The sequence below is a fragment of the Lampetra planeri genome, chromosome 30 (genome assembly GCF_965212315.1).
Source record: "Lampetra planeri chromosome 30, kcLamPlan1.2.h2, whole genome shotgun sequence".
Lineage (NCBI taxonomy): Eukaryota > Metazoa > Chordata > Hyperoartia > Petromyzontiformes > Petromyzontidae > Lampetra > Lampetra planeri.
Genome location: NC_136136.1, coordinates 1,110,737 through 1,137,853, shown reverse-complemented (window position 1 = coordinate 1,137,853; position 27,117 = coordinate 1,110,737). Strand labels below are relative to the sequence as shown.

General features: G+C 48.4%; 1 protein-coding gene across 1 annotated transcript; it reads right to left on the bottom strand.

The window, feature by feature from the left end:
• Window positions 1-3,595: 3,595 nt before the first annotated feature.
• LOC144728772 (transmembrane protein 121-like) lies at window positions 3,596-27,117 on the bottom strand. Its single transcript, XM_078608414.1, has 4 exons — window positions 26,919-27,117; window positions 25,371-26,180; window positions 24,886-25,084; window positions 3,596-5,374 (listed from the first exon to the last, which is right to left on the bottom strand). Exon 4 carries the CDS (start codon window positions 5,327-5,329, stop codon window positions 4,295-4,297), a length of 1,035 nt encoding a protein of 344 aa, XP_078464540.1. The 5' UTR covers window positions 5,330-5,374; window positions 24,886-25,084; window positions 25,371-26,180; window positions 26,919-27,117; the 3' UTR covers window positions 3,596-4,294.

Here is a 27,117-nt window from a genome sequence, read left to right as displayed (position 1 = left end):
GTTAACCGATTAATAATTTTGCCATTATTTCAAAGGTTAGAAAACATGTTTCATTGTGGCACAAACTGGAGATATAATTCAAGGTGCCAGTCTCAAATGTACTCTTTCTCAGATGACCTTTCCACCAAAACATATTAGAGAATCCAAAGCAATTTCACATGAAGGTATCCAAAACACTCTTTTTATCCCCCAAAGGGAAGTAAATGTGTAAAACGTGCACCTTATATTAGCATGCGGATCCTGCTTGCTTAATTCAGTGTGCTGTTGGTAATAATTCAAGAATATTAAGACCGGAGGGAACAGTTGTATACCAGGGGGAGATACCAGCCAAATGATACAGATGACAATGTTTAGATTATGTGTTTCAGCAGTGAACACGTACATTTTTGTTCGATCGTAATTTGCTGCTCAAATGAACAATGAGGCAGTGCTCAGCTCCTGTTTACAGCCCTGAGCCAGTGGTGGGAATTCCACATTCCTATGGCGGGGGCGAGTCTATCCATAGGGCAACCGCTGTTGACTTCCCCACAAAGTGTTACCTATTTTATCGATCGCAGAGATATGATGGGTGGAGTCAATCCCCAAATGAGATTGTACTAGCAACCTTCTGATTGTAGGCTGCACCTGACTGGGTTTAGTGATTACGAATTTATATTTTTGTATTATCACTACCGTCGTTCTGAGTTCTTATTGGATTTTGGCAACACGCATTCACAAATGTTTCAATTTAGCTCATAACCGTGGGCACGCTTTTAGAATACAAAGTTGGGGCAATCAGTGCAGTATATCAGTGGCCACAGCCACAGTTAAGTGCAGGTTTAGTTGATCCCATTGTACACACGAGACACGTAACAAGGCATTGATTGGAATTGATTCTTACACGCATGATATACGAGTGGGATCATACATGTTTGATGCCGTTATTTACGAGTGAAACGAATTACGTGCCAACGCCAAGGAACGGAACCACATCCAGGAGATAACGGCCACCCAGGAGATGGAGCGATGAAATCAGTTCATGTGCGAGAGTCGGGCGAGTCGTCACGTCGTGGGCTTCATGAGAGGTGGTGGCGGCGGTGGCGGCTTGGAGCCGCCTTCATCCAGCAGTGGATTGATCATGGCTGATTATGATGATGATGTTTGCACTTGATAAAGATGACGTCTCAATAATATGCTTTTGTTACATTTGGGCTAATGAAGCAAATGGAATGCTACAAGTAAAAGATGGAACAATGCAAATGAGAAGGTAAAAAGCGAGACAAAAACTAATCAAATCACGACGTGAAGGATGACTCAAAGTCGTCAAAATCTTCTAACACTACTGGATGGGTGAACCATTCAACTGTTGATATTACTGATGAAGGCTTCCAGAGTTGAATCCACATTCTCTGGGATTTGTTTTTTTTGTCACCTTTGCTGAGACACGTGACTCAAAACATCGAGCGGCCAGCAACAAGTTGCGCCATGGAAAGCCTAATAAAGAGAGTTAACGTGTCTCTTGAATTGAGCAAGGTTATACGAACCTTGGTCAAAGAGGCGACACGGTGGGAGTGAATTCATAACGTAGGCAGTGCGAGCGGTACCAAGTCAGTTTAGTCGACCAAAGCCTTAACGTGGGAGGAGGAATCAATGAGCAATGTTCATGCGAACAGTCACCACGGCAGTCGTGTGTTGGACGTCCATCTCACCATGCGGGCATTTGTAATTTCTAGCCTCCAGGTGAATCCATTAATTCACACGTGCAGAGAAATGCAGCGCAGGTGGATTAAACGTAGCCTGCGGTCTCGATTGATTAATGCATAAAGAGCAACGGAAAACCAACCGCTGGTTTGCTCCTTGCTGTCCATTTAAATGCGCCATCTGTTGTGGTGTGGGAGAGATTGGTCACTCGGCATGGATGCAGCCACTGTTGGTGTTGTGGGTTTCCAGATACCCCCAAACACGTTTGGATATGGCTAAGAGATGCCCACAAAAATGTAGACAAAAAAAATCGTGGCCAATATTTGAGTAATTCTAGATTTGAAGCTTTCGTGACTGCAATGATTCATACTCTTAGGTGTTTTTGGTAAAGTCACGTAGGTAAAAATAAAAATCATATGTGACATTATTGAAAAAACCTAAGAGTATAATTTTAATAAAACTGGGATGTATGTTGAAATTATTTCACTCCGTACGTAGCCAACCATGCTAATCCGAGATGGAGTGCAGTAGAACTCATCATATCCATAATGACGTACATAGTGTGTGTGTGTGTGTGCGAGTACTATCTAAACTATTTGGTATTTTACCAGGTAAGGCCCACTGAGCTAGATGACTCTTTTTCAGAAGCAACCTGGCCGAAAATTATAGCCAAACAAAGTGACTTAAAAAGCTCTATTATGGAAGTGCCTTATGTGGCAATGTACAGCAGCCAAATACTGTAAAGGCATGTTGATTCTAAATGTGGAGCAAAAAGCCGAAGAACCCGGAGAAAATCCACACGACCACAGGGGGAGAGACACCGCAAACTCCAAATATACAGCAGTCGTCAGGGTCGGGATCGAACCCACGACCTCCTGTGTACCAGACGAGGTAGTAAACATCTCTCACTAGCGTTGCAGTGGTGTTTTTGATCAATGCCGCATGAAGGGGAACAAATGAGCAGGTGATAGAATCAACTCGTAAAAAAGAGTGTGACTTTGTCCAACTGAAACCTGCGGAGGATTTACAATTCTTTGGCAAGATCCTCACTTCCTCGTAGAGAATTGCCTGCGGAGTAAAATATTTGAGCTTTATTAAATCAAGAAACCACGTCATAGAAATACAATAAAGAAAAGTATTTATATACGTATAAATACTTAATTCACATTTTTTTTTCAAAGTGAGCTTAACATTTGTGTAGCACAGCAATACCTCTTCTGTGGCAATGGTTTGTTTAAGGGCATGTTTCCATTCATGTTTGGTTATTTGCATTGACAAACATTTTTAATAAATAACATTAATTACAAAGAAGAGTTGGGGGGGTGGGGGGTGGAGAGGGGAACGCTCTGCATGTTAGTTGGGCTGCTGTTAAAATCTGCATACTTCAGAAACACAAATACCACAATATAAATCCAGTCAAAGTGCGCACAGCACAGCGGTGTGAGGTAAAAACGCATTTCTGGTAGATACAAAACAATCGTAACCATTTCCGCCCCATCATTTTTATTTCCTCAAGTTTTTTTGTACGGCGTTTTTTTCTTTTTTGCCAAAGTCATATCCATCAGCATTACCTCCGACAGTAAGCAGAAACGTTTGCACATAGAAAATTTGTCACGTACAACATGTAAACAGCAATTCACGAAACTGTTCCGTCTTAGACAGGGCCATCGACTATTCGCAAGGGAAGCAAAGGAGGACAAAAACAAAAAGTTTAAAAGAGACTCGCCCCCACGCGCTTCCATCGCCCGATCATTCTTGTTGTTGTTAAGCGTTGACGTGCGATTCTACGCTTGCTTCTAGCGGCCCATGCGGGCCGCGCTCAATCAATGACCGGCTCCCGCGTTGTCGACAGCCGCAATCGACAGCAGCCGCTGCTCCCGAGCGCTCGGTGCAACGTGTGGCACCGGGGGGGGGGGGGGGGGAGGGGGTCATTTCGTTTAACGTGAGGGCCTGTTTGTTGTCACACAGCCGGCAACGCGCGTCCGCGCGCGTTCATGACAAACGGAGACCAACGCACACTTCCAGCCGCCTCGGCACTCGACAGCTTCAAGGTACCGTGCAAAACAATAAAAAAACATCACCATCACCACCACCATCACCGCCACCATCACCGCCACCATCACCGCCACGGGTGGTTTTGACACGTTGCAACTATCATTTCTTTGTTCACATTTCTACGGTCCCCGAATCGGGGCGGCTTGTTCCGCCGTATGCCCATTCTCATTCCTGTCCAAATCACAATTCATTGAATCAGCATTTTCATTAACGGAAATGATGGTCATCAACATCATCAGGTCATTTTTATGGTCATTGGCAGTTGCGCCGACACCATCAGCAGCAGCATCATCATCATCATCGCAATCCATTCCGCTGGACAAAGGCCGCCCTATGCAGCATTTGCAACAAAATCCAGAGGCGGGTCTCGCCCGAGGCCAACGCTGGCATGTTTCCTGCCGACCAATCTTCCGGAGACGCACAGCTCCTTGCCACCTCTCTCCACGTCACTAAAACAACGCACGTCCAGCAGAGCCGAGCGCCGGCGCAATGGCCGCGAGGGCCACCGCCGCCCTCCTCCGTTCCTCGGCTGGCGCCGCCGCCACGGGCGTCGCTCCGATCACGTGTCGATCTCCCCGATGGGGCTGTGCATCTCGGGCAGGCTCTGCCGCGGCACTCCGTGCGGCCTGTGGTGGTGCGGCATCGAGTTCTGCTGCAGCTCGATGGCCAGCCCGGCGGGCGCGATGCCCGGCGGGGGCAGCAGCAGCGGCGGCGGCGGCGGCGCCGGCTGCTGCTGCTGCGGCAGAGCGTTCCTGTGCACCTGCCGGTGGTACCCGACGAACGTGGCCGACTTCATGACGATGGCCAGCACGTTCTTGCCGAGGAAGATAGCCGAGACGCGGGCGTCCCTGTACAGGAGGATGTTGACGAGGCGCACGAGGATGGTGACGACGTTGATGGTGACGAGGCTGAGGATGGGGTAGAGCAGCATGCGGTGCGGGGCGATGTGCTCGCCCTGCATGCTGATCTCGCTCAGCGACACGCACGGCAGCACGAGCAGCACCACGTAGCAGTAGAAGAAGGTGAGGCCCTCGGCCCACGCCGGCATGAGCGTCCGCTGCGTGGGCTCCCACAGGTTCGCCTGCACGTCCAGGACGTCGAGCAGGTCGACCACCACCCAGAAGATGCGGCTGCGGAGGTCCTCCTTCCGCCAGAACGCCCGCAGGTAGCCCATGTAGTCGACGGCGACGAGAGACACGTAGAGTGCCGGCACGCACACCGACAGCAGCAGCGTGAGCACCTTGCGCGCCGTCACGTCGGCGGCCGCGGCGGCGGCGCCTGACAGCGCCGAGCGCTCCGCCTTGTAGTTCTGGAACACGAAGTAGAGCTTGATCTCGAGCACGAAGACGTAGACGAACCAGAGCACCATGGCGTAGCCGCGCTTGGGGGTTCGCACCTCGGCGCCTACCCACACGGCGACGTAGCGCAGCACGATGACGAAGCACACGTCGCCCACCAGCAGCATGATGCACACGCCGATCTTGCGCGGCCCCGCGTTCTGCTCCACGAGGTACGCGTCCAGCAGGGCCATGCTGCTCACGATGAGCGCTGTGAAGAGGCAAACGTGGCAGCGGTCGGGCGCCGGCAAGACCATGGCGGAGAGCGCGGCGCTCTCTCGCGCGAGCCGGTGGCTCCGTGTCTGCGGGAGGGGGGGGGGCAACACGGAGAGACACGGAGAGACACGGAGAGACACGCGGCGCAAACGGGAACAGAGGTGGGTGTCAGTCAAGCAGACTCCCGGACGATTGATGGCATCGCCGGCAATGGCAATGATGAATCTCCACCCCCCGCCCGCCCCCCCAACTGTGTAAATGGATTTGTTTACTCCTTACTCCCGTATCAAAGAACGCTGCTGACCTCAAAAGGAAAATATACAGATGACGTTTCGGACCTAACTCTGAAAAAGGCCCACTTCTCAAAACATCACCTATTATATATATGTGTAGTGCGTGTTAACTTAGGCGCACACTTGTACTTGGAGGCAACATGTTTATTTAACACAACGGGTAACTCTGACAGGATGACAGCATAGGGTGGTGACCACCACGGCTAACTTAACCAACACTCGGAGAGACAATTCTATGGTCGGACCAGGGCAGCTAACTGGCTGCCTGGTCCACGCGTGAAGCCCGGAGATCGAGGACCGAGGACGGCGACTTCATTCCCAGAGTAGAACGCCGCGGTCCCTCTCGGGACCCCGCTTATAACTCCCCTGGCGTGGCCGGCTCCGCCCTTGGCCACGCCCCCCTTCCAGAACCCTCGTGGGGACTCTGGATCCCCATCACGTGATCCTCTCAGCCCCCCTGCCCCCCCTCGTCCAGTCACGTGCCCTCCCGGGTTCACCTGCGGTCACGTCCTGACGCGACACCCGGGCTCCGCCTTACAGTAGCACCCCTCACTCGGCACTGTCTTTACACTACGGTGACCCCCTCGAGGCCATTACAGATGTGTGTGAGTGTTTTCCTTTTTGGGCAGTGTAATTGATGAAAGTGTTGCGTTTTTGTTATTTGTGCTCTCAAGCACCACTGCCAACTCAGTATCAAAAATAAGATTGTTTTATATTATCCCACGATTTTATTGTCAAATTAACACACATTAAATATCAATGGATACCAATTTGATTGTGATCACAGTATGAATCGTAATCATCATCAGAGACAAGGGTAGTAGCAGCTGCAACAGCATCACGACCACCGTCATCATTGCCCTCAAAGACGTTCTTTGGCACCACCACCACCGCCACCAGCATCAACATTGCCAGGCACCCTGTTATCCACTGCTGAATGAAGGCCTACTCACAAAGGACACAGGCTTTGACTGGGGCTTGTAAATTAGTGCAAGAGCTTGGCCCCTTGCAAGCCTCAGCACTGCTCCCAGCAGCCGGCCTCCTCCTCCTGCAAATGCCAGCGCCAGATTGAACCCTGCCGAGACCCGGGATGACGGTCATCATTGGCCCCTCCTCTCGGCGGCCCTGACCCTCGGTTATCATGCTGCTGCTGCTGCAGCATTCCATCTTCCTCTATCCTACACCCTGAATTAACTCTTCCATCTGCCCACCTTGGCTGTCGGCTTACGGAGAGGATCACGGTCTGTCCCTCTCTCCGTCTCCCGGACGTTACATTTTTTAACCCAGTTTCGTCCTTCGGTTGTCCCACCCTCCCGGCGACCTGTGAAATGTGCTCATTGTCACGTGTGCGGGAGAAGCAGAAATGCAGAGCCTTCTAGCCGGGACACCGTGTAAGTGAGTTGAGATTGGCTAGCGAGGGTTGGCCACATAGATACGAATCGTGTCGCGCTCTAACGAATGTGATTTGTCAGTTGTCAGCAAGAGGGGAGGTGCTGTCTTCAAGGACAGCTGCGCAATATCTTGTGATATCACAAAACGCTGTGCCTGTAGTCATCTCACACACGCACGGTCAGCACACACAGACCGTCAATATGCGCACAGTCAATACACGCTCATATTAAAACAGCGCGCACAGTACACATACACGCTTAATACACATGTAATCAGTCCGCACGCATGTTGACACATTCAGTACAACACATGTGATCAACACCGACACACACACACCCAGTACACGCACACACCACAGACAGACTGTTGGGGCAAGTGCAATTAGCGAGCACCTATTAAGGCCGACACGGCACACGAAGGGGCCGTGAAGTCAGCACCATGCCTGGCCGCCCGTTGTCTCCCCAGTGCTGATGTTTAGACACGGCACCAGGTACTCATTTAGGGCCGAGTCAACCTATGGGAGGTCGAGGACCAGTGGGAAATTTTTTCCACACACACATGCATGCCGCACACACATCCAAATAGGAAGCGCACAAACATTCAGAGTGTCCACACGTACACGGTTAACACAAACAGTTTTCAAACAACACGCAAAAAGCACTCAGCCTTTGTGCATTATGCCCAAGCTATCAGCAGTTATGAAGAAATGCATGATCTGTTTTGAGGGCTTTTTTATCATCATTTACAGATTTGGCACACGTTCAATCGGCACACACAATATGCATCAATATTGAACAGCAAAAAATAAAGACAAAGATCTCCCCCGCCATGTAGCCTGAACAGACTGTTGGGGCATGAGCTGTTAATGAGCACCTTGGAAGGCCGGCACGGCACACGAGGGGTTGAGTGGCCAGCACCACGCCCGGCCGCCTTTGTCTCCCTAGTGGCGATGTTTACACACCGCACCAGGTACTCATTTTGAGGCTGCGTCGACCTAGGAGAGGCCCAGGACCGGTTCAAGTATTCATCAACGATGTTGGCCATGAGCGAGAATCGAATTCGGATCGCTGTGTTCGTAGCGCAGCACACTCACCGCTACACTACCGCTCCCCATATTCAACAGCACATACATTCACACAGTAAGCACACACACGCAAGCATTCACATATACACACAGCACACACACGCATGCGAGCAGGATATCCTCATGTTCCACAGTGTGGCTATTCCCCGGGGTGTCATGGCATTTGAGGCATTTTTACACCTGCGGGAAATTGGAACATATTTAAGGTACAGGGTGTTTTAAAAAGATGGAGCCGATTTGAAATCGCCTTGCTTTGAAATTGGGTCCATCTTTTTAAAACACTCTGTATATTAGAACAATATTCTGCTCCTGGATATGTGTGACATTCGGTTGATTAGTGCATAGCACTGTGAGAAACGTTCAGAATGTACATCACGCTGAATTCTGGTTAATATCACAGCGGTAAATGAGTAAGAAATTGCGACACGAAAAGTATCGGTTTCTACTTCAGCTCAGGATGTGTTCTGGTGTTTAGAAACTCTTACGGTAACTCTAATAGCGTCGTAAGTTGCCACAGTTTGTTCTCGCTTGGGTTTAATAATGTCCATCACTTAGAGCGACAGGATTCGCTATGCCACCCTCTTCTCCTTCTTTCCACCGCATTTAATGGAACGTCTCGAAAATCAATAGTCCATATCTGTACAGTCACACGCAGCCCTTACAGCTGTGGATGAGCTATACACCACACAGTTGGGAAAAATGGGTTCTTAAGCCAGAATAACTGCACCATTGCAACTCGGCGCACGGCACAAAGGAGCGCGAGCGTTGTGTTTATTTACAGCTGCCGAGAGATGACGGACGGGACGCGAAGGCGGTGGCTTGCCATGGCAATTGCCGCCGTCTCTCTTTCCTCAAGGATTTGAGCGGACCCAGAAGAGGCATCTCGAGAACTCCCAGCTGAGACTTTCGCCGCGGGGCATCGCTATTAGCTTCTGGGTTAAGTCAAGACTTTAATGGATCGACTTCCCTGCCCGAGTGTATATATTTTTTTTTACTCCTAAAAGTCTGACAGCATTGCGCGAGTGTTTAATTGTATTCCAAGGTGGCTATGGGGACGGTTAATATACTGCGCGTTAAAATACATGCAGCCTTGGCACGGACAGAGGTCGAAAGTTTGTATTGAGACTGAGAGAGTGTTTCTTCTCTCCGGCCCCTCTCCTCCGTGATGTAAAGCCATCTTGCTGTTCTCTAACCCGAGCCAGACGCCGCTTGATCAACGCCCCGAGCATCAAGGGGTGATTCGCGTTGCACGTAGCGTCTACCTGAGCCAGACCGCGGGCACCACCTCACCTACAGCAGGCGTTGTGCTAAGGCCTCTCTTTGATTCAGGTCTATTTGTTAGAGAAAAAAACGTCACACGAGGTTACATCACGCGTATTGAATGTGCAGTCACAGTGCTTAAACTTCTCAACGTAATTACACTTTTGAGTCTTGGGCTTTCACTCTCGTGTCGGTTTGACGTCTTCACGCCAGCCTCTTGGGGGGAGGGGGGGAGGGAGGGGGGCGGTGGGGGGAGGGAGGGGGACGGTGGGGGCCAATCCCCCCCCCCTACTCCATGAAGGCTCAGCCCCCTTTCTTAATTCTTAAAGTCGAGTGAAAAAATGTTGGCACCAAAATCTAGTTAGTGACTGCTGGCTCACACACACGTACTGATCTCCTGTGGGTATCCTTCTCTTAATTGGGAAGCTTCACTTGATGCACACACTGTCTGTAACAAGTGCAGGGGGGTTAAACACGACTGGCAAATCAGTGCAATTAAGCTTCGGGCGTTGCAGCCTCCCCTAATTGAACAGGAGGCATCAGAAAACAAGCGGATCGTGTCGGCCACTCGTCCCAATGATCCTGTCATGTTCTGTTTCCCACTTCAACACTGACGATGACGCTCTTCATCCCGAGTCATCGTATAGCCTCCGCTCTCCTTCTTTGTGTGGTAGATGTAGAGTTACAAGTATCATTACACAACGAGGTGGCTGAGCCACGATAATTGCTGCAGGAGCAGCGGAGTGGTGGCATCCCGGCTGTGACGATGCCCCCTCCGACCCCTCCTCCTCCGTGCTTGTGAATCCGGGCCAGCGAGTCGTCGTTATCGACTCCACGGCTCTCTTCTGGCTGGTGACCACATTCTCTACACAGCGGAGAGGATTTGTTGTATTCTCCTTTGTGCATCAAGTATCTGCTTCTGCTGCCATTGTGAGTGTTTAAACAAGGTCACGCTATGATTAGCCATCAACGCGAGTGTGTCACGTGACGCCCGTGCTGTCCGTTGTGTTTAGCGAGGTGCCTTCCCGCTCCCCGCGCCTCCGATGAGCACGGTGGGCTACGTACGGTGCGAAAGAAGTTCAACATACATCCATAAATACAAAGTAAAGCGTCCAGTGGACACAGCGACCTCCGCACGTTTCAGGATTTCCCTATGGGGCATTGTGCTGGAGGACGCTCTTACATGGAACTTCTGTACAGAGCAATGGACATTAATATCCGGTGCCACTCTGCGACAAGAGCAAGGGGTGATAACCCCGGGGGGTCCGAGATAAACCCCCAATGTAGCTTAACGGGAACTGTCGCTGGGCTCAAATCCATCAATGTGATTAACATGCGAACAGAATTTGTTTCCCCTGCCGATGCCGAACATCCCCCTGCAGATGAGATGCGTGCCCCTCGGATGGTCCGCAGAGCATGAAACATGATTCGAGCAAATCATAAATCCTGAAAATATGCCGGCTTAAAAAGTGACAATGTATTAGACACTGCATCACGGGAGGCACTGCCCGGGCGGAGGACGGTGGACACAAACCCCGGCGTGCCGCTTTCAAACTTTAAAGACGGATTGCTGCCAGCCTTTATCTCTCATCGCTCGCAGCGCCAACGTGACAATGACGGGCAGTGCGGACGTCGTCAAACAAACTCTGCTAACGTTGGGACGTAAAGAGAATATTCACGTCACTATTTGTGATCGCCAAGACGAAATCACTTGCTCGCAAAGGTGCGAAGGAGCGTTTGTCTCCATTGATGGTCTGGAGGACATTCCACATTCCAGAGGTAGGGAACAGTCCATCCTGAGAACAACTGCTTTTTGTTCTCCCCCTGTTGTGCACGAATTTCCTCCGGCTTCTCCAGTTTTTTTCCCCAGAGCTAAAACACCCACAATGCCATTGGTTGTTGGCTGAACAGTCTCATGTAACAGGACCCTCCTGAAAAAAGGTGTATTTGTGGAGGGCTTTCCCGGGTAAACAAGGGATTATATATCATGACAGTGCTATTATTACGCGTTAATGATGATGAGGATGACGATAATCCGGCTCAAGCTGGAGTTTTAACTCGCATAATCATCATTGCTGGGAGACCAATTAGAGGAGGGGGGAGAGGGGAGGGGGAGATGGGTGGAGGGAGAGAGAGGGGGTAGGGTGGGTGCGTGTGTGTGTGTTTGTTGAACTTCTTTCGCACCGTACGTATCCAACCGTGCCAATCAGAGGCGCTGTTCCTCCTCCTAGCGCCCCAGAGTCGCCCTCTCTCTCTCTTCGAGAGCGAGCGAATGGTGTACGGGCGGCACGGTACAATTTTAAAAAATTTAATTATTTTATATAAAAAATAAAAGTATATCATAATATGCGGGTGCCATAGCCAAATTTAAGTTAAGGATTTAACACGAAGATTACTTGAAAATTAACTTAAAAAGACCAGAGCGACCGAGAATAATGAACTCAAATGTATTAATAAATGCAATAGCTGCTCCTTCCTCACACGTTAATCCCCAAAGTGAAACCGAATTTCCGGATTTAAATGGCAATGAATTATAATATAACATCAGGTAGCACTTACAAATTGCATCCAGGGTAAATATGGCATGTTCTTTGCTCATTTAATGAAACTAAAACAGATTTAAATTAATGAATTCCCCGAATCAAATGAATTATGCAAATTACAACTTTGAATTATTAATAATTGGATATAAATAATGCACAGGGTGCTTTGGTGTGAAAGATATTGGTATTTTTGTGAGCGATTAAAAAAAAGTCTTCAGACATTGCATTGTTATATATTTAATCAGCAATTATATCCCAATTATACTGTTGAAGCCATATCATGAGGGAAATAAATAAGGAAGCCAAGATATATGATTCATTATTATTTTATCATGATACGATACCTAGGTAAAATTTTATCCATGAAATTATTATCGTGATATCGGTTTACCATCACTTGGTAATTATGTTCCATTCCGTAGCAATAGATATTGAAAAGTTATACGACTGTAGTTCCCTCAACGTAAGTCGGCCACGAGCCATTATAACCATTGCAATATTTCACGCTGCTTATAAACATACACATGGCAACGAGTTACACTGAACGTAAACATATCAACTAGCAACAAACGATGACCTTGTACAATCACCGTGCCGTCAAATACGTCGTAAAAATACAAGTTTACACCTTTAATATTGAGTTATTTCAGAAGTATTTTGTAACAGATGTAAAAAAAATAGCGATAATTATGACATCGCGATATTTACCAACACTGACAATGCGGATTATCGTGGATCCTACAGCATACCATTGATCCTACAGCATACCATTGATCCTACAGCATACCATTTATCCTACAGCATACCATTGATCCTACAGCATACCATTGATCCTACAGCATACCATTGATCCTACAGCATACCATTTATCCTACAGCATACCATTGATCCTACAGCATACCATTGATCCTACAGCATACCATTTATCCTACAGCATACCATTGATCCTACAGCATACCATTGATCCTACAGCATACCATTGATGCTACAGCATACCATTTATCCTACAGCATACCATTGATCCTACAGCATACCATTGATCCTACAGCATACCATTGATCCTACAGCATACCATTTATCCTACAGCATACCATTTATCCTACAGCATACCATTTATCCTACAGTATACCATTGATCCTACAGCATACCATTGATCCTACAGCATACCATTTATCCTCGTATCGCCATATTGTGGATGGTTTTCTATTGCCCACTCAGGCAACAGAAAACCATCCAGTAGGGTGGCACATCTGCTCCTCGAGTCTATTCAATCGGCCCTCCTCGCTGGCACACGATACAACATTACTTCATCCTGTCTTTGCAGTATTTAATTTCATGAAGATGAAGAAGTAGTCGTCGCAAAAGTCGTTGATGCCACGACCACCTCATCATCGCCAACGCGTTCTGCCCTCCACCAGATCCCGCATCTGCCGCGCAGTCGACGCGCAGCCTCCAAGCTCGGCCCTGGCAGTCTCCCATCAGCTGCCCCTCAGCTCTTCCCATTGGTCGCCCATCACAGCTGAAGTTGACCAAATAAAGTACAAAACTTGATGCAGTGTATTTTTGTTCAAATATTGGTAACCAGTAGCTAAGTAATGATGCACTCCCAGGCCTCCAATTCACCCCCATATCCCCACGTCCTAACCTAGAATTGTGATGAATTGCCACGACTTGGGGCATGAATGTTCATGATGATGATCGGGGCAAGTGACCTCCACCCCGCCAAATGTTCTCTGGGGGAAATGGCAGTAGCCGCTAGAATACTTTGTAAGTTGTCTTGCGCAAATATTGCGTAGAGACCAACCCTTGATGAGAGAGCAGACATGAAGAGAATATTCGATTATAATTATGGAGCGAGACCAATATTTGGCCACAGATTTGCTTAAGCAGAAGGCCAAGCCGGTGAAGCCTATTGTGTGAGAGTGAGAACGTTGAGCGCCGTTGAGACGGCGAGCGAGGAGTGAACTATCGTTAGCCATGGAATTGTCGGATGTGTGATGGTTAGATTTAACATGTAGGTTTTGTGGCCGATATGATGATTCATCATTAATTTTTGGGTAAGGCCACGAAAATCTGGATGAAATTTTGTGTCATTCTGCCCCTCCACGACCCAGCGCAGCCAAACAAATCAATTGTCACCTGCATCATGCATTTAAATTTCACGGCCATATCAAGCAATTGGATACGGCCTTTTGACCGAGCCATGCCCCTGGCGTGTACACAACCACCCGGCTCGCTCCCACACGTGCCAACACGTGCCCACGCAACCTCCCCCCCCCCTCACCATAACCCCACCCAACACAATGTATCACAAACACTATCCCGAGGGGGCCCTGAGGCAATAAGAATAGAAGTATAAAAGTTGGCTGGCCTGGGTTAAGAGTGATCGTGTTTTCAATTTGCCATTTGTTTGTTTGGTGAAGTTAACACTTTTAAGGTTGTTTTTAAGGTTCGCCTAAAAGCACACGCGCACACCGCTTTGCGTGATGCATTCGCGTAATTTGAATGCGATGCTAATGTCGCGTCCCACACCATTAGTTACCGGTGGTCTTGTCTCATTAAATCACCCACCTGTCTCTATTGTTATGCGCAATTGCCTGCTGCTGGTGTACGGGCGCTAAAATAGTTTTTGGCCACTGGAGGTTTGCTAAATTAACCAGTTTTTTTTTCACGTCTTGGCGGAGATTTAATTGCCGCGTCTGGTTTTGGGTCTCGACGTCCGGGCAATGCGCATCACAATCTGGGGCTACTGTCGTCACCAGTGAGGACCTGTCATTGTGACAGCACCAGAATCTCAATCTTCTCTAAGGTCACTTTATGTTTCAGATGTTTTTTTTTCTTCTTCCACTTTTCGACCTCTTCCTTCGCCACTGACGCCTCAACACTTTCAGGGCATCTATTCTCATCTGCCAATTAATGCACGTCTTTAAACTGACATTGCATTATTCCAATGTTAATAGATTATTTCATTATTTCATGCAAATTTGACAGCGTTACAAACTGTGGTACGTCTTGCTCGGAAAAACGCATAAATGATCCCACCTCACCACAATAATTCCAATCCCTTCGTTGGCTCCCAATCCATTCATCCAATGGTCCATATCGTTAACCATTGTATATGATGGGACCTTTTTGGCAGGATGAAATATAAGGAAAGGTTTTACCATTTATGGCAATAAAACAGTTGTGTTAGGATGTTCAAACACCAAATAGACACATTTTTGCAAGGAATTATGTCTGCAATAACCAAACGTACTTGTGGTGAGCATGCAAACAAACATGCTCTGATTATATTAATGGCATTGTCTGTGAAACAAAGATGGCTGTCTGGTGTAGGCCAATCAGTTTCACAGACAATGCATACACTATATTGTCATGGCATGTTTGTTTGCATGTTCACCACAAGTACGTGTGGTTATTGCAGACATAATTCCTTGAAAAAGGTCTCTATTTGGTGTTTGAACATCTTAACACCTACTGTTTTATTGCCAGAAAGGGTAAAACCTGTTCTTATTTTCCATAAATCATTGTCGTCTGCACTCATTCAAGAGGTAAGAGGAACAGCAACACCACGCACACTCTCTCCTGAAGCCCTCTCGTGACTAGCAGACCATGACATTGGCATTTAGCTCCTGAACATATTGCTGCCATACGCATGAACTGGAATTCATTTCAGGATCAACACTCGCCTTCAAGATCCTCCATGGACACACCGCTGCTTACGTTTCCCCTCTCATCTCTCCGCTCTCATCTCACTCTACTCCCCTCCACGCACTCTCCTGCCTCTCCCCGCTCATCTCACTCTACTCTCCTCCACACACTCTCCTGCCTTTCCCCTCTCATCTCACTCTACTCCCCTCCACACACTCACCTACCTCTCCGCTCTCATCTCACTCTGCTATCCTCCACACACTCTCATATCTCTCCCCTCTCATCTCACTCTACTCTTCTCCACATACTCTCCTGCCTCTCCCCTCTCATCTCACTCTACTCTCCTCCTCACACTCTCCTACCTCTCCGCTCTCATCTCACTCTACTCCCCTCCACGCACTCACCTACCTCTCCCCTCTCATCTCACTCTACTCTCCTCCACACACTCTCCTACCTCTCCGCTCTCATCTCACTCTACTCCCCTCCACGCACTCACCTACCTCTCCCCTCTCATCTCACTCTACTCTCCTCCACACACTCTCCTATCTCTCCGCTCTCATCTCACTCTACTCCCCTCTACGCACTCTCCTACCTCTCCGCTCTCATCTCACTCTACACCCCTCCACACACTCTCCTACCTCTCCCCTCTCATCTCACTCTACTCCCCTCTACGCACTCTCCTACCTCTCCGCTCTCATCTCACTCTACACCCCTCCACGTCCTCTCCTACCTCTCCACTTGCATCGCACTCTACTCCCCTCTGCACACTATCCACTTCAGAAACCAAACCTTTATATCGAATCCTCCTGTTAATCTTCACTCAGTGTGAGGTCGCTCATTCTGCGTAGTCTGTACCTCCCTTCCCCCAGCACTCTGTGGTGTCAATCTCCTGCCCCTGTTCAAGTCCGAGGCCATAGATTCCTTTCTCCCTCTGCCTATGACCGACTGCCGATTTCTCCTTAGAATAAACAACCCCACTGTGGATGCACAGTGCCGTGAGCCGCAATCACATTTAGACTGCATATAACAGTACAAATTGTATCACATTGCAGCATCTATGCTTACTCATTAATTATCGACGCATGGCGAATGAGTCTTATTGGAAGAATTACTTATTTTATTAACCCCCCAAAAAGATGTAATGGTGTTGAATGATTTTTGATTTATGATAAATGGGAAATCCACCTTCCCAGACAGTAAATGTATAACACCGAAATCGATCAAGTTGCGTAACACAATTCCTTTTGTAAGACAAAATAAAAATTGCACCAACTTAATCTGCCAAGAACTCAACTATTTTCACCATCTACAATTGAACACGTACCAGCATGCCGGTCCCAACGCGCTAGTCACACTCTGCACGCGTTTTCCTTCCACACTTGCCGCATGAAACACTACCCGGGAGAACGAATGTTCCAGTTGGCGCGTCAACAAAGCGCTCCGTACTTGCCGTGATAACAACACAAGTGACCTTGCAGGGGACAACAGCTCCACATTAGGATGGGGCAACACTAGACCATGCAAACAGCTCGTGGGGGTTTTTTTTGTTTGTTTGTTAAATATATACGAAATTCTAATCACTTTGTGCAAAAACGGCCGTGGAAGACAGCCTCACATTTCTAGACAGCTGCGGGTCTTCAAGGGTTAATTTGATTTACAGGAAGCTTAATGTGACATTAAAAAATTGGATGGCTCCACGCCACGTAGCCACTCCTCCCCGTGGGTTTATTTATACATTGTCACTGGCTATTAATCATCAAATGTGGGATGCGCAAACACACCAGTAAAAGGTTAGAGGTCAAATTAATCTCAGCAATGCATTGTCCTCATTCGTTTTTTTTGTTTTGTTTGACTGCCTGTGAAATTTGTGTTCCAGAGAGTCAATCTCGTATTCATGACCCATATGCCCATTGCTCTGGCGGGTTTACGGCTAAAAGAAAATAGAATCTCCCAAAAAATATTTTTCGCCAGGGTGGAAGAGACATTGTTGTTAAATTAACCATGATCGGCATTGTTAATAAGTGTAATTCATTACGTTGTTAAATTCACGATGTTTTAAATCTCCCACTGCCATTGTCAGATAATTGCCAGAATTTAAGAGCCCTCGGCACAAATGACTGCCAAGGTTCAAGCGACATTATAATGAGAACGGATTCTCAATCAATTTAAACATTGTTTATTTTTTATTATCTTCAGCACACATTTAGCAACATTTCCAATTAAACTTAACGATATTGATGGGATGGAAGAATAGCAGTACATGGGGAAAACAATCCTCCATTAAAACAACAACTCTAAACCATAGCTTGATCTAAACCATGATTATCTGTATACCCAATCATGTAAACAGACTCCACACACATTTATCTGATAAGTTGAAGCCATCTTTTTTTTTAGAGTGACAATGTTAGGTGTAGATACATCTACTCGTGCACGTTGTACATAATTCACTGTGGTGAATGCGTGTGACACCCACTCCTGACACATCCCGACATGGCTTCACATCCACTTGGAACGCAGAGTTCATTTTAAAGTCCCAAACAGCAGCACGAAGGCACAGATCACATCGTGGGGAATGAACCAAATGTGACATCACACGCATTTTTGTCTACAATGGTCTCTTCGACACAAGCAGCGAACCCAGTTACTGCAGCCGTCTATGCAGGTGAGTGATGCATGCCGAGAAAATATGATAAATAAATCCTAAATTAGACGATTTCCCGAACACAATTTTTAAGACCACATTATTACAGAAGTGGATGGGTGGCTGTCTGAGGTCAAAGTGCTGAGTTGGCAACCGCTGAGATTCTGGGTTCAAATCTGGGTTTCAGCCGCCTCTCATGAACCCGGGTTCGCAGTGAGTTAATATTCTCAGTCCAGTCACAAACGACTGCGCAGAGAAGCTATCATTACATTTGGTTTTGCATTTAATTCGTCTAAATTACAGCTCTGAGATACAAAACTTCACTGTAAAGTGACACTCTCATTTCAGGGTCTATCGAGGAAATAAAACCTCTCCTGCGGAATGCAACAGACAGAAATCACTTCGAAGTCTCCTGACAACATTCATTCTGCAGCCGCTCTCTGACACACGGTGCACACCGCTCTGCGAGATTTCCGAACGGATTCTTCATCGGGTAACAGTCGGAATACAACGAGTAGAAACAAAACATGTCTGAATATCAAACTATTATGAGGATGAGTTTCAAGAAACACACTAATATGTGCACTAAACTATCTCGGCTCGCTACTCTGCACAGTCCGTGACGCACGGGGGTGCATATCTATTATGAATAGGTGTTTAGCCAATAGCGTTTGTAAGTATGGAAGGAGCTGAAGTACCTGGGTAAACCCCATACAGATGGAAACAGGTGGCGATTAGTCCACACTTTACGGTACCGCCTTCTCCTGGTGAGCCAGAGTCGGAAGTTTCCCAACAATTGCGTGATCCACCAACCCTCGCCTCCACAGGCGAATGCTGCATGAGCAGCAGGGCCCCATCAGCGTGCGTAATGCGACACGTCCTGTGTGCGCGTGTCACCTGCAGAGCACCGCCTCGTCTCGACGGTCCTGGCAGTGTGATCGACAGAGCCGCAAGGAAAAGGGGACAGGACCTGTTTAAACAAAGCTCAGCAATACACACAGATCCTGCCGTATGTTGGACTTCTTTCACGCCGCACCTAGCCAACCGTGCGAATCGATTCGCGGCGCCTGCGTGGATTGTTGCGGCAGCGAGGTGCCGTGAGTGAGCACCAAGGAAGGTGCGCACGGTGCGCAACCGAGTGGTGTGGGCAGACATCTTTGCCTCCCGACTGCTGTTGTTTTCACACCACCACCCCAGGTTACTAATTTAAGGCCGAGTTAACCTAGGAGAGACCCCCTACCTACTATCACTCGAAACTTTTTTTTTGCTGTGGCCACAAATCATATTCAGGGTGCCCAGGTACATAGTGCAGTGCACTAACCCACGTGATACAGTTCCCACAACACACAGACAAGTATATCCCGTATAGCCTTAACAGACTGTAGGGCAAGTGCTGTTAGCGAGGACCTATGAAGAGCGGCACGGCACACAAGAGGGTGGGTGGCCAGCACCACGCCCGCCCGCCTTTGTCTCCCTCGTGGCAATGTTTACACATTTCACTTGGTCCTCATTTGAGGCTGAGTCGACCTAGGACCGTCACTCGTGTTGGCCGTGAGCGGAAATCGAACTCGGGCGGTAGCGCAGCACACTAACCGCTACACTACCGCTCCCCACACTGAACACACACATATGGAACAGCAGCAGCAGCAGCAGCCAAACACAAATTGATCTTACCAATGCTTACAGTTGGATATATCTCTTGCGAAGGTTTTAAATGAACAACTTTTTGAGCAGCGGTTGCTCTCGCGACGAAGGCTTTAAAAAATGATATTCGAGCAGCGCTAGAGAGTTAAAGAGGTTGCTCAGAGGTTAAAGGTTACCTCGCTCACTTCCAGAGGCTTTCATCATGAGGGCCAGGCGACGCTCACCGGCGGGCTGGAGTTAACCCCCATTCTGACACCAGTCTACGACATTACAATGAAGAGCCGAGGTTGGTTTTCATTGTGCGCACGCCCCCTTTTTGGGGGGGGGAGTGGGGACCGGTAGGATGGATTGCGCAGGCAAGGCACACAGTGGCATGAACAAACACGCCAGGCTTTCTACCGCAATTATACAGCGAGGGGGGTAGTCGGAGAGCTGGGGCAAACAAAAACGATTCAGCCACATGGCGCTCCGGCTCGAGTGCTCGTCTCACAGTCATAAGACTGTGAGCTCAAACCCCCGCTGAGCCCATCATCCCTCTGATCGAATGGGTGCCACTTTGCTCAAAATTCAATCTTTATTTTCACCAAGAAGAAATAGACATTAGATTGCGCGGAGAACTACACTCCCTCCACAGGAAGAGAGTGGTGCTTCTAGTACTGGTACTGGAGAGAGTTGTTCTTGTTTCCTCGGCTTGTCCTTCGCAGCTCTCCGCGCATGCGTTCGGGGTTTGCCGCGTGCTGCTGCGGCACGAAGTCCGACACTTCACTCCCAACAACTGCTGGCAGCATCTTCAGGAGCCGAATTCACTTCACGCGGCACAACGCGAAGAAACACGTCGGAGAGATGTAGCAGTTGTCCGGTCGAGCGCGTCACCTCTTGTCATGGGAATGTGGAATTCCCCCCCCCCTTCCCACTCCCACTGGCCCCCCACGAGGACGGCGAATCTCGTAGTAAATAAACTCGGCCGAGGAAATCAATAGGCGAATGCTTTACCTTTGCCGTTCCCATCACACGGCCTCGGCGAGTGAAATTGCCATCATTACGCCCGTGACCACGCTCTCCACCTGCAGCGCAGTGGAACGCAGCAGGGTCTTTACAACGCACCGCTGCAACGGCCGGGCCACTCAATCTGCCCCGGTGATTGCGAGAGGCCGCAGGGGGGTGGGTGTCGGCCACGAGCAACTTGTTCGGCGCCCCGAGGTGGACGAGCGAACGGCGCACTCCGCTGCCTCTTCTCGCTCGCCCCCCCCCCCCACCGCTGCTCCGCCCCCCACCCCCGGGGAGATGAGCTGTTCGTACAGAATCGCAGACTCATTTCAAGGCCGAGTCAATTGCGGGCAGACACAGAGGCCAATTGAAACTGTTGGAATTTTCAGCCCTGGAGGCCAGAATTAAACCACAGATCACCGGGTGTCGGACACACCGTGGCTTGCGGCGACTGGACCATCACTCTTTGCCCGGACACTCCAATTTATATAGCCACAATGTGTTAGCATAGCATTTATATGCAGACACCATTACTTAAGGTTACACAGGAATAGAGGGATTTTAGGCAGGGGCGAAAAAAAGCGGGGAGCCCATAAAAGGGCATTCAAACATGAATCAACGGCTGACATCCCTCTGGAAATGAGATGGAGGTAAAAGGTGCGGCCCTAAAATGTCCTGCTCATGGTCTCCGAAAGAAGGGTTTTTAGAGCCCCCCCCCCCCCCTTCATTCAGACGCTGTCTGCTCGACAGACCTGTTTCTTCACCTGAGGACGGCTGCTTGCGTTGTGGCCGAAACGTCGTGAGAATTATTTTATTATGTTTTATTTTTATTATTTTATTACTTCCCTTCTACGTGACTTTACCGAAAGAACCAAGAAGATGAGCCCCCCCCCCCCCCCCCTTCTCAAGAGGGTAGACGTCTTCGGAAGAGGTCGGAGTACCCACAATGTAACCCACCACATGTGACCTGTGGTGTGCACGATGTTTTCCTGCCCGGTGGACTGAGGCAGGGAAACTCAAGAACGTTGCGCCGTTGTTTCAACGTAAGGTGAACACTGGGAAGTTCTGGAGTGCAAGCCGAGAGGGCCAACCATTAAACCAAGGCAGGCTGGAGGTAATGTCAAATAATTATTACCTGAAATATTATATTCATTAAGCCGAGCTTGAAAATACATTGTGTACTCTCTGTTGGTCTAAATCGGGAATATCTCAGGTCAAGTTCAGATACTAATTGCCACTGATGATCGGCATAATCAGGAATCTAACCTAGTTAGCCAATAGCTTAGCTGGTAGTCGAGTGCATTTGACGACGTGCACACACACACACGCATCCTGTCAACATCTCTCCAAATATCCGCAAATCAGGCACACCACTCTGTGCACCTAGTTAACCTCCCTGGCATCGCAATCATTATTATACAGAGTGGACTGGATGGATGCAATGTGTGCCAAATTAAAAAGAGCAGTTGCCCAATTCTGATCCAGACCTCCAGTCTGGAAGAAGCTGCGCAGATTCGACCACACGGTGGGTTTTCTCTCTCTCTCTACTTATCTATTTCAGGCATTTTCAAACGATCGTTGCAAATTTCTCATTTCCAGTTTTCGCGTTTAGAAAAGCGATATAACCGATTTGCATGACTATGCAGGCAATTTAATATCCACAGAAGAAGCTGAGAGGATAATTTATCCTCACCGAATTTGTTTTAATGTGATTCAGCATACGGAGGTAAGCTTATTATCTTGCACCATTAAAACATACTTTTTGACTTTGATTGCCCAAAACGAGCTGCCAGTTTTGGCGCCGTACAAGTGTCCACGCGCCGCACAGCCAAGACGGTCAATTAGATTGATAAGTTTCCGTGCAATTGACTTTTAAACGCACCTGAGCACACCTGGCGCTTCGTTTCCTGAAAACCTGAGCCATGCTCATTTTGCGCAAGTTAATGTATCTCTCGAGTATTATATGCATATCATTTAATCCCCTCCGTTATTTTATCAGATTTTTTTTTTATTTAAAATAGAGTAACCATATCTAATGCTTCACCAAGTGTGCCTTGAATTAAAGAATGATTAATGATCATTTCCTTTGTGTTTAAAACACACCTCTTCAATGTGCCATTGAGCACCCTTGATATCATGCAATGTGCATCTTTTGTTAACACATTGGCAAGCAATCTCTATTACTCATCATCATCAGTCACTGTCGGATGAAGCATAATGAAATTTGATATTTGCTTGTCTTCTTCTGGAATCTAAAGAGAAAACCTTGCCGAAAATCGGCTTGCTCGCTCGGTTGGCCATTAAAGTGACCGTTGTTAAGTTCACTCTGAGCTGCGCGGACTGTTTGTAAACGTACGAAGAGAGGCTAATGGATCTGTGACTCTTAAAATCGGTTTTGTTTCGCTTTTTTAATTGGACGATTATGGAGTCATCCTTCCAAAATGAAAGTATTTCGTGTTTGTCTAAACGTTTAATATTTATACAGTTTTGTGTTGAACTCGGACCCATATCATAAAGGGAGAGAGTCCTTGCCTGTGACATCGGCAATTCACCAGCATTGAGTCAAGCAAGCCTGACTTGGCTGATGTGACACTCTATGACGAATCCACTCCAGAGTTTGCTCAAATTGAACCATGAAATGATGCACTCCCAGACGGCCGTGTGGCCGATGGGCTGTACAAGGGAGACGGATATGTGAAATAGTACCACTCTTGTAAAAATTTCACACATCTGCCGAGTTTGATCCAGCAGCTGGGCTCTGCTTCTTTCATACGGTCAACATATGGTCCTTCTGGTATAGATCCCTTTCTCTTTTTTATAGTTGAAAGGGAATTAACCGGAAGGAAATCTACTTTCCTCTTGTAAACATCCTCTTGTAAACAAACTACAGAAACAGAAACTAATCCCCCAGAATGCCGTGCGAATTAAAGCAGCCGTACGCCACGCGTGCATACTCCCCAACCACACTGGTTTGAGACATAGGCTAGCCGGTATTTCAAACCATTTTTACCGCATACTTATTTTCAAAGCTAAATTTGCGTTAAAATATTATAGTACTTACTAATAAAAGTAAAAATGCCACGTGATTCGTTTCACAATCGGATTTTCAGTTAAGAGACTTACAAAAATGGCAGCCTAGGGTAGGCAAGCACACAACTGTCTGGCATCTCTCAGATGACGACGACGACGTTTCACCATTCTTGTCAGTGGATTACATGCTGGTCAAAGGGGTGGACAGGGCCGGTTCAGATATCACTCGCCACTGATGTTCGCCATGGACAGGAATCATCGTGCAGTGCGCGAACCATGGAGTGAGCATGGCTGATGGCGACGACGGTAATAATACCTCCTACAATCACCCAGGAATGTCCTTAACGCTCGTGACGTCACTCCACATCGAGCAGCACCCCTCATTAATATTCATAAGCAGGTGACGTCCTCCAAATGGACACCCTCTCACCCCTCATTAATAATCATGAGCGGGTGACGTCACTCAATATGGAGTACTTCCCCCCTCACTAATAATCATGCGCAAGTGACGTCACTCCATCGAACAGCCCCCCTGATTAGTGATCATGAGCAGGTGACGTCCTTCCAATGGACCCCCCCTCTTTATAATCATGAGCAGGTGACGTCACTCCACATCGAACAGCTCCCCTCATTAATATTCATGAGCAGGTGACGTCCTCCAAATGGACACCCCCCCTCCATTAATAATAATTAGCGGGTGACGTCACTCCACATGGGGGGGGGGCGAGGCGCCTCCTCCCCCCTCCTCGGCGTCAACTCACAACCCTCACTACAAAGGCAGAACCCTCACGTCACGTGATCTCCGTCACGCTGTTGAGACCTCGAAGTCAAAAGGACGTCATGATGAACAAGGGATTATCACCTTTAAATGAAATAGGTCCGTGTCACCGCGGCCTTACAGATTGCACACGAATGGATGCAATGAATATCACGTCGCGGTCTGCTTTTCGCTTGCAAGTTTCAGATTTACTGCAATACACCCGTCCATGGACGGGCAAAAGGCTCCTAATAATAATGACGATAGTCGCTGTAAGAAAATAGATAAATAAAATGAAACTGATAGCAGTACCTGACAGACGCTGGTCAGAGGAGTGGAACGCTGGATGTTATTTCCGAACGCCTGCACTTTGTTCCATTGCAGGAGCTCAAACGTGTGCTTCCCAGTGACGGGTCGGAGTATGTGCCGGCTTCTCCAGACGGGTCCATGCCTCGCATAGCATTGCTTATTCCGTCCGTGTCCCCTTACTCCTCCTCTCCATTGCCAGGTGCTTCACCAGAGAGAGCAATCGGCGGCAAGGGGAGGAAAGTGAAGTCGGTCGGCAGGCATGGAAAATCCCAGGGGTATCAACTTAAAATGTGTCACATTCCGCCCGCTCTCTCGCGATTTGTAACATCTTCCTTTGTAAACAGATTATAATTCGGACGTAAATTAACGTGCACCGTTTAAAATAACAGGGATGTCATTTTACGATTACACACGGCGCTTTATAAAAGTTTAATATCGGTGTTGACTTTGACTTATTCATTTCACGAAAGGACAGAGCGTGGGTGCACCTTTAGCCGCGTGGCCCCGTAGGCTCCGTGCCAGCTGCCGCTGTCCACACCGGCGCGGGCCGCGTCTTCTCGTGGGCACGTCAGAAACGCAGCCCCATCAGTAACCTGGGCGGCGTTTTCCCTTCTCCGTTTTCATCTGCCACTCTCAAGGACGTGCCGCACAATCCAATTAGTCCCTTGACGTTTTTATTGAAGGCTTTTCTTAAGGCTCTGTGCTGCTTGGGTGGGGGGAGGGCAATGGAATTATTTAGAAGTTCCCATGAAACAGATTTAAGGCATCTCTATGATGTATTTCTTCAGATTCCCGCCCAGCACGTGCATGGGTTTCCAGGGACCACCGGCAAATGATGGTTTCTTCGTGAGCGCTCGACCGTTATCACTCTCCTTCAAGCCTATTAGATGCGTGCAGAGAAATCCCGGCGTGCTTGGAGATGACCACACGAGTCGCCTAACATGCCAGATGCTTGCTGTGTGCAGCAAAGTAATTGTCTTCCCTTTCCTTTCTTACGTTCAAAACGAGTGAGCCGACACAAAAATCTGTTTTGGTGTCCACTTTCAGAGGGTTGAATTCAGCCGCTTGTCATCGACGGGCTCCTAAACCCATTTGTATTCTCTCAAAGCCAGGCAGCGGGGCCTGAGATCAACGGCGAACGCCGTCTTCTTCATCGAGTTGAGGTCGTGGGACGGCCACCACAAAAGGCGCGATTCTGAAAATGAGCAGCCGTGATGGGGGCTTCTTGGCCGCATTGCCACTTGCTCCTTGATCCACTGAGCCGGCCACTCGCGAAGCTGCGTCGCCGCATCGGTCACCTGTTTGCAACAACAACAACAAAGGGGACGTGGTCGTTAGGCTCGGTGCAACGTGACGCCGCGCTGCGCTGTCAATGTAAATGCGCCTCATTAGCAAAGTGACTTTGCTAATGAGGCAAAGTCACTTTGCCCCCCCCCCCCGCCCCCCAAACAAAACGGACAGGCTCGCTGCAGTCTGAGCGAGGTGCGGCTCCTCAGTGAGCCGTCTCGAGGCCGCTCGGAATATTTGAAATCAGATTGGAAGACTTGTTCTTTTAAGTGTCTTCAACGTCATGGTCATCGTCAGCCACGGTCATTTCTTTGCTGGATGTAGCTCTTGCAAAGTTGCTGTCATCTCTCACGGTTAATTGCTGGAATAATCCACTCCAGCACCCGATCCACATCCCCGGTGGGCCTCCGATTGGACGCGTTCCATCCCATTAAGTGTGCCAAAGATCAAAGGTGCGTGCGTAAAGTCGCCAGAAATGTGTGTAAGTATGCTGTGTATGAAAGTCCTATTTCCCTCAAATGCCACTGAGAAGTGATAACGATAGAAGTATTGGCTTGCTCTTATGAATGCTGCGACCTATCGTGACCCATGGGGGAACAAAGAGGAAAGTAGATTGTAGCCGACACAGAACCACGGCACTTTGTCATTGTTCGGCTATGGGGGAATCTTCGCTTACACGCGTGATATTTTTCTTCTTATTATTAGAATTTCACATTGAAACATTTCGCAATAAAGCGTGAAGAAAGTACCTTCAGGAGGCCGCGTTACAGCAAAGCGGCCACGTGCCGAGTGCCACCCTGCGTTGGCGACGCCGCTGGCGGCGTCGTGACAGCGCGACCGTGGCGGACGGAGGGGAGATTGCGAGCGTGGGTGCACTCTCCTCCCCCGTGTCTCGCAATCCCAAAGTTAGTTGAAGTCGACCCAAGGCCTCGCGATTTCACAGCGCGC